An 11631-nucleotide genomic window follows, 5' to 3' on the forward strand; every position below is an offset into this window, starting at 1 on the left:
CCGCATCCCTTAAAGGACCGTGCCACTGTCTCCTCAGGTACAGCGGCCCACGCCTCGGCAACAAAATCGAGCACATGTTGCCACGACGGCTTCATCAAGATTTACTTCGGTGTTCGCGCTTCCTCACGCATATACTGCTCCCACAAACGCCGCAAGGTGGACTTGAACGGCTTGTTCCAATACATGTCAGCTCGTGCACCCCGCAGGCACGTAAAGCACGTCGGTGTCGTACTCCTCGAAGGCATTTGTGGCGGCTTGTGTCTTATGGATGGGTGTCTAGTGCAACACTAGTAAGCGTCGCACGTCGTCAACGTTTGCGCCCTGGACTCTTGACAGCCATTCTTGCATTTTCTCCGATGTCATCCAGTCGTTTTTCGTGGCGGTGAGACGAACATTTGCTACGAATGGGAAAAAAAAGTCAGTGTTGTGATAAAATGAACTAGGCGACAATGCGACCCCTCGCCCCCATCAAAAAAAAATAAAATTATTCTCACCTGGTATGCGAAGGCTCGCAAAGGCCCTGGCTGGAATGTTTCCTTTGCTCCTTGGAACATAATGAAGGCCAGGAGCTTGTGGCCAGTGGCGCAAGCAGCTAGGCAAACCATGAAGCTTCGCCGGGCACATCCAGTGTTCGCAATCCGTATGGTGCTTTCGCCGACCGCGTTGTTCATCCTGTTGGCGGGGTTGTCTATTCGCACCATCGTCTGATCCATGTTGGCCATGTTATATAAGGTGTAGCCGTTGCGCCGTCGCAGCGAGTTCGCGGAAGACCGAAAGGCACTTGCTGCCTCCAAAAGTTCCTTGGGCGTCTTCTGGCTCTCATTCGTAGCGCGGCGCATTGCAACGCTGAACCGCTGTTTCCAGCGATTTATGTAATGGCTGGAGGCTACGAAGTTTCCCAACTGCATGCTGTTGGCAATTTTGACGGCCTTTCCAGAAAGAATCCGGTTGCTGATGGCACAGCCTGCATTTCTTTCGCGTTCAAGGTACTCGAAGAGCGCATCGTCCACGTGTTCGCTGAACACTGGTGCGCCATTACTGAGCTTCCGTCAAAGTTTTGCCTTCCCGTAGTTTAGCTGCAGCAAATTATCGAAATTCTTCTCCCATTCCCGTATCCGCTTCCGGTCGAGCTTAAAATGTGAAGACGTCTGGTGCACGTTCTTTCCATTCTCTCGATGCCATCGAATAACCTCGATTTTCTTTGCCACTGTGTAGGACTACAGAGGCATAGCTGACCTCTCACTGCAAACACAAAGCAACAAATGGCGCACAGCAATCGGGCTGCAGTGCAAAGCAGGATTGGATTGGATTCATGGCAGCCAACAGGACCACAAAAAAAAAAACAATATTTGTAGAAAAATCCACGGAAACATTTTTTTTGTCAACTGGATGTGGCAGGCCACTGTTGCTTGGGTGCGTTGTTGCGGAGCTGTGGAAGGGGGGGGGGGGGCTTTTCCGGAACGGCGCGGATATTTGAAATTGCCAGTGAAGTTGGAGGGGGGGGGGGGTCTTGTACGGGTGGGGGCACTTGCTCGAAATTTTACGGTATGTCTTAAGCAATACGTGGTAAGCTTGCCTGCAGTACAACAAAGAAGCCAAGTGTACACACTGCCACACATTGCTCAGTCAGCTTAGATGCAGAGCAAGAGCAGCATCTGCCTCCACTGCTGGCTAGAGCATTGTGTGCACGTGAACTGGCATTCCTGCTGAGTGCATACCTGCCAACTCTCCCATTTGTATAGGTGCGATGATAAATCTCTTGAAAAACAGCCCTAACATCACTGCAAAAAGAAAACAATGATAACTAAAGACAGTGGTTCTAAAATTTTCTGGCCTTGGTCTGTCGCATGTGACTGTCATGCAGAAAAGCGTACCAAGATTGGGAAGGGGCTGTAGCTGTCATGGAGACATAACCACATTACGTCCCATAATTACACAAGTATGCATGCACTGTATAATTACGAGCTCTAGTAGGATCGCCGACATCTAAGAACTTTACTGGCAGTCATTCATAGCTGTCTATGATGTTTCTACGGCCCTGAGAAACAATAAATATAAACATACTCCAATTTTTTGCCGGCTTTACGAATCTCGCGAATTTCGTGGTCCCCAGGTTGGATGGTATGTGAGTGGCTGTGTGCAATTTGTAAGACTACACCAGACTGTATGCAGTAATCTAAAACCCCATTAAGTTTGTGCACAGTTTGTCTCCAACTTTCCATCTCAACCAAATACAGCTGCATAGGAAAACGTCATTCAATTGCGAGCCAGGTGTTTGAACCGCTGCACCATGGCAGTTCCATTTAAGCAATAAGGTTATACACCCATTTTCTGGGTGGATCAAAGGAGGAAAGAGTTGCCTGCAGCAGAACTGGAAGCTACCACTGTGGCACAACAGCACCAGAATGTAGAAGCGTACAGTGTATGATCAACATTTGGAAACACTCCAGTACATACCTGCCAAGTCTCCCGGATTACCCAGGAGACTCCCGGATTTTGAACGTTTCTCCCGGTTGTACGGGTCATAGTAAAATCTCCCGGAAATGGCTGTTTGATGTCGTGACGCGAGGTGGGACGTTTCGCGTACAGATGCGCTACACGCAATTTAAAAATTGATCCTAAATGTGTTATAGGTTATACCAGCCATTAATATTTCGTAGATGATGCCTTTGTGTACACACAAATCTATCCCACAAGTTATCTCGCCTTCAAAATTTTGTGTCACTACTGCTTTAAGTGGAGAGGCTAGCACTTAAAAAGGTAGCTGTTACCGATGTCTGTCGAGATAGCGTCTTTGCCAGCGCTCACGACCGTCCCCGTCTCAACGACGCCCCTTATGGTCCCTTGCCCGACGAAATAACTGGTAAGCAAGCGACGACAGGCCTCGCACGCGGAGCGATGTTATCGCATGTGCCTACAGTGTTCTACTGTACATGTGCCTTTCGCGCGACAGTAACGGCCGGGTCGTTTCATCTCTGCTTCAACCGTGTTCGTCCCTAGCGCTAGCGCGCTTTTTTACTTGCACGTGAAACAGACGATGCGTAAGCGATGTTAGCGGTTTGGACTCTGTGCAGATCAGCGGCGACCGCAAAATCCCGCTGACAGTGTCCATATAATTTCTATCGCAGTACCCCCCCCCCCCCCATTCCGTTTCTCCAAACTTGGCAGGTATGCCAGTAGTGTCAGGCTCACAAAGCAGCTGAAGTTGTTTGATGTTCATCAGACGGTCTAGATGTCTCACTGTGCAACCAAACCTTGTGATTTCATTATACAGTCAGATTTCTCATTGTCATCATGTAGCAGCATTTCATGCTCTCACTTGCAATTGGCTTGAGAGTTTGCTTTAGTACTTGATATGACCAGAAGCTGGTGAGGTGATCATTCACCACAGGAACTAGGAGGTAATGACTAAGACAGGCTAGCACAGAGACGAAAAATGTTGAATGTGCAGTTAAACCTTGTTATATATAGCATATCAAAACTTTGTTAAATTGAAATTCAATCTCTTATGCAAAGTATAGTTGTCGAAGGATTCATTTTTACACTGCAAGTGCCGCAAAAATGTTTGAATAATATGGCAATACAAAAAAATAATTTCGATTGTGTAAAAAAATATATTCGTTAAACCTGAGATCCAGCGACCATGGTTCAATGCCATGCCGGCAAAGTCCTCTTCACAGCGCCACACATCACGCATAACACAAGAAAAAAAAAAGGCAACGCTTAACTCTTAATGTCGTTATAAGTGTTCAGCAAAGCAAACGTCCCTATCCTGCCACCACGGCTTGTGATCAAAACATCTGGTGTTGCCCAGAGTGCTGCGACGCCGAATCTGTCGTGTTCAACGAACTGAACAACTTGCTCTCTGTTCAGTCCAATGGACACCCAACCTTGAAAACCATCGCGCGCTAGGAAAGCAAAACAGCTGTGGTTTAATACCGCATGAAAGCAAGGCGACAACCTGAATTACGGCACCTCCATTTACGAGCCCACATTTTCTGTTTTGCGACATCGCGCACCGATTTAGAGGGACACCAAAGTGAAACAATAAATCAGTTTAGATTGATAAAGTGTACTCTGAGAACTCTAATATTGTTAATTTCACCATCATAGGTTTATTAATAGAGGAGAAAATCAAGGCAAAGTTTCATTTTTGAATTTCACCCCAAAATCTCTGTGCATGACATCACGAATTTCAAAGTGCGTTTTTCATATTTTCGCGACATTGTATCAATGAAATTTCTTGAAATGTGGTGTGTTAAGTCTCTGGCTCCCTAAGAAGACAATGTACTTGATTTTTACTCATTAGGATGTACATAGGACCTAGTGGATGCTGTCAAAATCTATGATGTCACGGCATTTAGTGCGGGAACTTTCATGTGGTGTCGCCACCTGTATTTTCTTTTTGCGCGTTTTCCCTCTTACCACATGTCTTATCACGTCAAGCGTGGCGATTTTGGCATTGTGAAAGAGAAATTTACCAATATGAGAAAAAATCGTTTTTCTCTTTAGTGTCCCCTTAAGGAGTCCTGACACAAAAATTTTCGCCCCGCGTTTTTTTGCTGCAATGTGTTGCTGGGGGCCTGTTAGTCATAACACGGCACATCGTTTGCTGCAGCGCGCGACAGATAATTAATTACAAGCTCCTCATGACTGACACAGCCTCAGTTTCGGTTTGACAGAGCTCCAAAAACGGCAAGCCACCGGGTGCAACTATCACCACCTAGCGAGTGAAACGCTCGGTCACGTGAGCACACAGAACAGTGACGCATTTCCGCGTGGTCTGTCGTCGTCGGGCTCATCGTCGTCTGATGGCGACGATTTTCTTGCGGCGGGGATCGAAGGAATTTTCGACGTGGCGAATCACTTCATGTTTGACCCGCTGGCGAGGAGCGATTCGTCGGGAAGCGCGTCAAAACAGAAATGGCGGCTACGACGTCATCGTAACTTGTACCGGCTGCAACGGTTACATAGGGGAAGTAGGGGGGTCACCTCGGGTCACCTCCGAGGGTGTCAATGCACTGGGTGCGGCCTATAATGCTGGATCGCGCTCGCGAACTTCAAAATTCATATAAAATACCTTCCAAGCTTTATTCGCTGTCGATATTTTGCAGATGGTACACGCACGTACACGGGAATCGATCCAGCAGGCTATCTCGGCCGCGAAATTTTGTGTCAGTACCCCTTTAAAGGGCCAATAAACAACCCTGAGGTCCAAAAATTGTAATGAAGAAAAATATGCGCACTTTTGCTATGTGAACATGCTGCTGCAAGAATTTTGCGAGTATGTGCTATAATAAGGAAGTTACAGGGGTTAGAACATCCGTTTCAGCTGGTTTCAAATTTTCGCGCAGCCTCGTTACCCTTCTCCGCCAAAGGGAGGGGAAGACGTAGCCCGTCGTCGTGACTCTGCCCACTTCGGCAACGTGACACGAATCGGCGAGCTCGATCAGTCGCAATGCACTTCCGCTTGCCGTGGCTCCTGGTTGTTTATTGTTTGCATTGTCGCACGTGCTCCGTAAATTGACAGCCAGTTTCCGGCTCTTCGGTATTTTGAAAGCTTTGTGACAGTTCACAATGCAGCAGGAATGCGTGTTTGCTTTCCAAGACGACGAAGGGGCGCGAGAGAAAAGCGTAGCAAGCCAGTGTGACCCGTCCGAGCTACCAGAGATTCCCCGCTCTCAGCTCAATTAGCTGTCGACAACGTTTCCTCCACGTGTTGCTCGTGTTGAAGGCGAAGTGCGTGGCCAAAACCGCATCACCGCAGGGCCAAGAAACAAGGCGCAGTTTTGTAGCGGTGGGTGGGAACAGGAACTGACGTTAACTTGTTGAGACCTGGTTTAGACCAATCGACGAGCTCAGTGGTACGTCAAGTTACCCATGGGCAAGTTTGCATCACTGCGCGTACGAGGGGGATGACTACAGTAGACTCAGTAAATTTAGATTTCTTAAATGAAATTGTTGCTTAAATGGAACAGCTAAGCCTTTAACATGATTGGTTTCGTACTTGAGTTCTGCACCCTTGTTCATCTCTCAGTTAATGGAACTCCTGTTAAATGGAACATAATTTCCTGGTCCCTTCAGGTTAGTGAGAGTCTACTGTATTTTGGGCTCCTAAATAACTTGCCGACACTTCAGTTAGACATATTTAGGTATTGCACACTTGCACATGTTTTATTCACACCAAAGGGCATGCATTGTGTAGTGACTCTAGGAGGAGGAAAGAATGCCAGTATATCAGCATACAGGGCGTACATTTCTTGTCCTTGCCCATCACTACATGTCCTACAATGTGAAGTACTACTGTAAACTCTCTTAACTCATAGTTGTATAGAGTCTTCATGCATGGAATAACTAACTTGGCAGTCATTTCAGCCGCAGCCCCCTCTCCCTGCCAAGGAAGGTAGCAAGGAGGGAACACCGGTATTGCCAAAAAAACCTGAACGGCCTCCAACCAACCGAAATCTGAGTTTTCCCCAGGAGGTTGCCAAAAAGATGAGCCGGACTGCATCAGAGGCCACGGAGGGTTGATTTTTAATGTTTATTGTTATTGTCTTTTATTTTATGGAAAAAGTACTGGAAGAAGTTCAGTGGTTGCACTTGACATGCTTGTTTCAGAGCTGTTAATGCACACATTTTAAATGTCGTTGTCCATTGACGTGCTGTGTAAACAAGGTTTTCCATATTGGTTTGCAATGCCAAGACTACATTATTAAGCATTTTTGTGAAGTCCAGAGGCTTAGTTTTAGGTAACATTGATTCTAAGAGGGTTCAAACAGGATGCAACACGATGAGTGTGCTGCAAGAACTACTAATCGTTACTGTGAATGCCCACAGCCAGACAGGTGTTGCACCAAGCTGTCACTTTGCATGCTTTACACCTTAGTGATAGCTCTGTTTTAGTTACTTACTGTGCTGAATTGTGTTCAAGAAGTTTGCTGCTATACTACATTTTATATAAAGGATTGCATGGCATAAATGGTGTTTTATAAAACCAGCTGTGTGAATGAATACTAGCTTTGATCTCTGTATGTGCCAATGCTTGATCAACCTGTGTGTCTTAGTACCCTGTGGGCACTTGGCCACTGCTTTGTGTTATTGTGTCCCTGTGCCATTTGTGTCATGGTGCCTGCCACTGCTGCATATTTGCTCAAAGTCATGCTTTGCTGTCCTTTATAAAAGTGTAGTTATACTTACTGTGCATGCAGCATTTTAATGCATCCCTGACCTTACACCTAATGAAAAGGGACATGTTTTGTTGTTTTACTGTTGAATGGCATTATTGTACCAATAATTTCTGACCAATTCATTGCTTTGATGCTACCTGTTGCCTCATCTCACTATAACCTTAAGCGTGGCTCACCTGTATATATTCGTAGGCACAGTGCTTGCTGCCATGTGTGCAACATGTAGGAACACAATTCAGAACTTAATTGTTGTGAGAAAGCATGTTTTAAATAATGTTCTATGAAGAGTTTTAAATATATACACAAGTACCTTATAGTTTGCAGTCTTAGTGTGTTTTGTATGTTTATACCTGTGAACTAAAATGAACTTATGTACACAAGTAGCTTTGTCTGTAGAAATGAGTAACATTGACGTAATGTCAGGCTACTGTGGACACTTTTAAATGTCACTTTACACATTTGTGCAAGGCCTTTGAGAGCTTTATTTGTGCATAGATTTTATATTGTATTCCAGGCCTGCAAATTGTACAGGAGGAGCCTGCTTGGTGTCAATGTCTTGTGATTGTGTATTCCTGTATGAGGTACTCCTCCAAATGCAATACTAGTATTAAATATATATTGTGAATCGTCTGCTGTTGTGTGTTATGGCCTACTAGAATGTGGTTTGGAATTCGCAAACATTTCATAAAATCCCTTGTTTGTAAGGGTCTCTTCTCAGTCTCCTAGTTCTCATTTTTCCCATGAACATGATCATTTAGCTAAAATACTCACAAGTGGGCTGTACATTGATATTGGAATGATAAACCACCATATATTTTATCCATATAATGTAAAGGTCAAGCAGCAGCTGCATTGGTACAGTAGTTAGTGCTCAGGTGTTAACACGAAAGTCACAGGTTCGATCCCAGCCGCGAGGGTTGCATTTCGATGAAGGCGAAATGCTAGAGGCCCATGTACTTCCCTGGTGGTCAAAATTTCCAGAGCCCTCTGCTATGGCATGCCTCATAATCATATTGTGGTTTTGGCACGTAAAACCCCAGAAATTATATGAAGGGCAAGCAACATTACAGCATCTTAAGGTGTGTCATCCTCATTTTCATGCACCTGTAAGGACTTGATCCAGTAAGCATTTAGAGCAGTGGTTCTGAGCTGTCGACGTGTCGGGGACCCCCTGTGGATTGGTCAAAGCGACGGCGGACCCTTTGGTGTGGCGAACAAGGAGGGGAGGGGTTAACTGCTACCGTATTAAAAGGAAGACTGAACAGGCGAACGAAATGCAGCGCTATTGTGGCTGATGTTCTTGTTGAGAATGTTGCTGGAGTTCCTGGAGCAGGACCTGGAACTGGGAATAAGTAAAAACGTGCCTCCAAAAACTTTTTTTTTTCGCGGCCGATGGCGTCGCGCAACTTTTAAGACTGCTCCGCAGAACCCCATTTGGGAACCACTGATCTAGAGACTGGTATCCCTTGAATGCCCCACTTGTTTAGAAGAAAATGCCCCGCTTGTTTGCCCCCAATATTTTGGAAGACTGTAAAGTAAGAAACCAAGTGTGAGAACAGTCACCGCTCATCTGACACACCATAGTGCACACGTGAAGTGTGTGTGCTGGTCAGCCACCCTTCAGGTGAGCCTGTCATTACACACGAGGTCGAAAATTGCTTGTCGAAGCTCGCTCAGCTGTCAAGTTGTGGTTATTGATGATCATCTGAGGCCACGACTGTGGGACGAGAGTCGCGAGACACTTTGAAGGAGAGGCGTCAAGCGAGAGATCGACTCATCATTCAGCTGTTTTTGAATTTCTAGCCATTCTGCTTTCTACTCCCTGCTTGTTGATGCAACAAATTGTACAATCTCGGTGCTTATTCTTTGTTAAGTGTTTTTAACTCTGCACATTTTACTTCTCAATACTGTGTCACTATCCAAAGCACTTTTGGTTGGAAAACCTTACTGTGCAGAATTCTTGGGCATTATGCAAGGAATACCTTGAAAAGGGGACAATTCAGGGGTCTACACCTTACGAGGATGACATCCCTTAGTGGAAACAATGTATTTAGGTAGGAACCCCAGGGTTTCTATCTGAATGCATAAATTAGTTTTCTCAGCAACTGCTGCACCAAATTTAATTAGGTTTGTTGTATTTAAAATTTAAAATCTAGTGACTTTTAGAGCGTAATTTTTAAAATATTTTTTTAGAGGCACCATGCAGTTTACTACTGCATTTCAGCAGTTAAAAATGTCGGTTCCATAAACTGCACCTAACACATCTAAACTGGACAAAATTGATGTATTATACACAGCTCTGAGTTATGCCACTAATTTGTGAGCAGGACTTTTGCTAGAACCCTTGTAAGCATTGTAACAATGTCACATAAGCTGCAAATGAATATATCTGAAGTTTGTTCGCTTCACATGCCCTGTACCATTTTACAGAATTTTGGTACTATTTCTTCGACCACGGTAGTTTGTAAACATTGTGGCTTTACTTTTTTCTTTTCTTTAACTTGTCAACTTTTGGGAATATTTTGTGAATAAGTGTAGGTCATAAATTGAATTTCTGCTTGCTACGGTTATTAAAATTCAACTTTCTAAAATGCAGCAGATTTTATTCAGATTGGTTCACAAATAGTTTTATAAAAGCATTTCATCATTTTATGTGTATTTGAATAAGCGGCGGCGGAGTTGGCCCTAAGGTAAAGCTTCCTTTTAGAGGTGCTCACATTTTTTGAACATAGTCACAAAACTGCAGATCTGTAGTCAAGGCTCCCGTGAACATGAGAGTGAAATATTATTACACTGCATGCAGCAGGAAAATTACAATTTCCTGTTTAGAAAGTTGAAAATTGCTTTCTGTCCTTTGCAAAACTGCAGAGCAAGCAAGAGCGCTAGCAGATAATCTCAGAAGTCCCGTGCTGTGTTGTGTAGGTACCGTGGCCACCAATAGGGTTCCACCACGTGCCAGTGCTGCACATGTCTCAACCAGAGATAGTGGCCACTATGGTTAGAAAAGAAGCGAAAATGCTCAAGGCATGGAGATGTAACTTTTGGGTGATGTATCGCCCCTTGCCATCCTTCCCTGTGTAGTTTCCAGTGTTACGATACTGTAACATGCATATATGAGAGTAGAGCTTTTGAAATCACGATAACATTTATTTGTAGAATGACGGAAATAGACAAATACACAAATGAAACCTGTTGTAGTAAATTGCTACTAAAGGCATTAAATTTCTGCACAAACGTGGTTGTGACATCTGTGGATTATATGCTGTTCTATCCCGTTTAAGGTTTTCAATGAGAGAAAAGTGTTCCAAAAAGCAAGAACAAAGCAGCATTAGCTTACAAATTTTTGCTCTTGACATATTCTGAACACCAGCCATACATCTGGTTTGAGCACATCTGCAAAGAATGTCTATGAAGGGCAACTTCCAGCACTTTTAATTTATGATGTGACAGTGTCTGTGTATTAACAACTGGCCATAAATAAAACCCATGTTGTGAAGAAAAAATAATGCAACCAGACATACAAACAAATGATAACAGTATAAAAGACTAATTGCACTGTAACAAAAAATGTTCATGTCTGTGGCAGAAAGAACCTTATTTACTTGATATTCCTGTCAATACTTGTGGCAGTGTTTTCCAATCATACACTGTTTGTGGGGAGGAAAAAAATAAAAAATTTAAAACATTCACTAAAACCTGCAAATATATATTCATCATATCTCATGACTGTAATTGAACTATAAATATTTGTCAATTTTTTGCTTAACCATGCATCAAGTTATGCGTAAGTATTATACTCCTAGTTCGCAGGTCTTGTAATCTTGAATGATTATGCTATCTTAGCACAAGTTCTCTGTCATAGAAAATGCAAAGCTCCAATGCATCGAAAAGAATTCAATCGAATACTAGGGATTATGCTTTACGAAACAAACTGCTTAAAATTGTAACATAAGAGCCAGACCATTTTAGGAGGGTTTTGTTCTGTAATATCAACTGTAATTTGCACAGTAACTTAAAATATGTAACCTTATTGCTTTTGTAAGATACAGTACTATATCAATTTCCCCATCACTAATAAATTCATGAACAGCACAAAGATGCACTTGCTGAAAATCCATGTACAATCAATCTTGCTATAATTGCAGGCTGAAAAGTCTGGCCTGTAATTAGCCTCCTCAACAGTACTTTTGTCACCATGTTTATGTATAGGCACAACTTTAGCAGCCTTCCATTTGCATGACACTTGCCTGTCTGTAAACTAGTACAATATATTTCATTCAGAAATTCCAAACACCAATCGGCGCATGTTTGTCAAAAGGCATTAGGAATTTGATCAGGTCCACATGGTGCTCAAATATAGCGGGAAACCAGGCCATCACTTTTGGTGAGAGCATAACACTTGGAGCCGTTCACTTGCAACAGCACTTATGTTGCATGTTGTAGC

At 43.8% G+C, this 11631-nt stretch overlaps 1 protein-coding gene across 2 annotated transcripts in view; it reads left to right on the forward strand.

Annotated features, from left to right (window-relative positions):
* The window catches only part of LOC119379011 (dedicator of cytokinesis protein 1), a 101661-nt gene extending 93847 nt beyond the window's left edge, over nucleotides 1-7814 (forward strand). For both annotated transcript variants that reach the window (XM_037648139.2, XM_037648140.2), the window contains exon 43: nucleotides 6376-7814. In XM_037648139.2, coding sequence (XP_037504067.1) covers nucleotides 6376-6531 — 156 coding nt within the window. In that variant the 3' untranslated portion in view covers nucleotides 6532-7814. The remainder of the gene's footprint in view (nucleotides 1-6375) is intronic.
* Nucleotides 7815-11631: the final 3817 nt, after the last annotated feature.

The sequence above is a fragment of the Rhipicephalus sanguineus genome, chromosome 1, assembly GCF_013339695.2.
Source record: "Rhipicephalus sanguineus isolate Rsan-2018 chromosome 1, BIME_Rsan_1.4, whole genome shotgun sequence".
Taxonomy (NCBI): domain Eukaryota; kingdom Metazoa; phylum Arthropoda; class Arachnida; order Ixodida; family Ixodidae; genus Rhipicephalus; species Rhipicephalus sanguineus.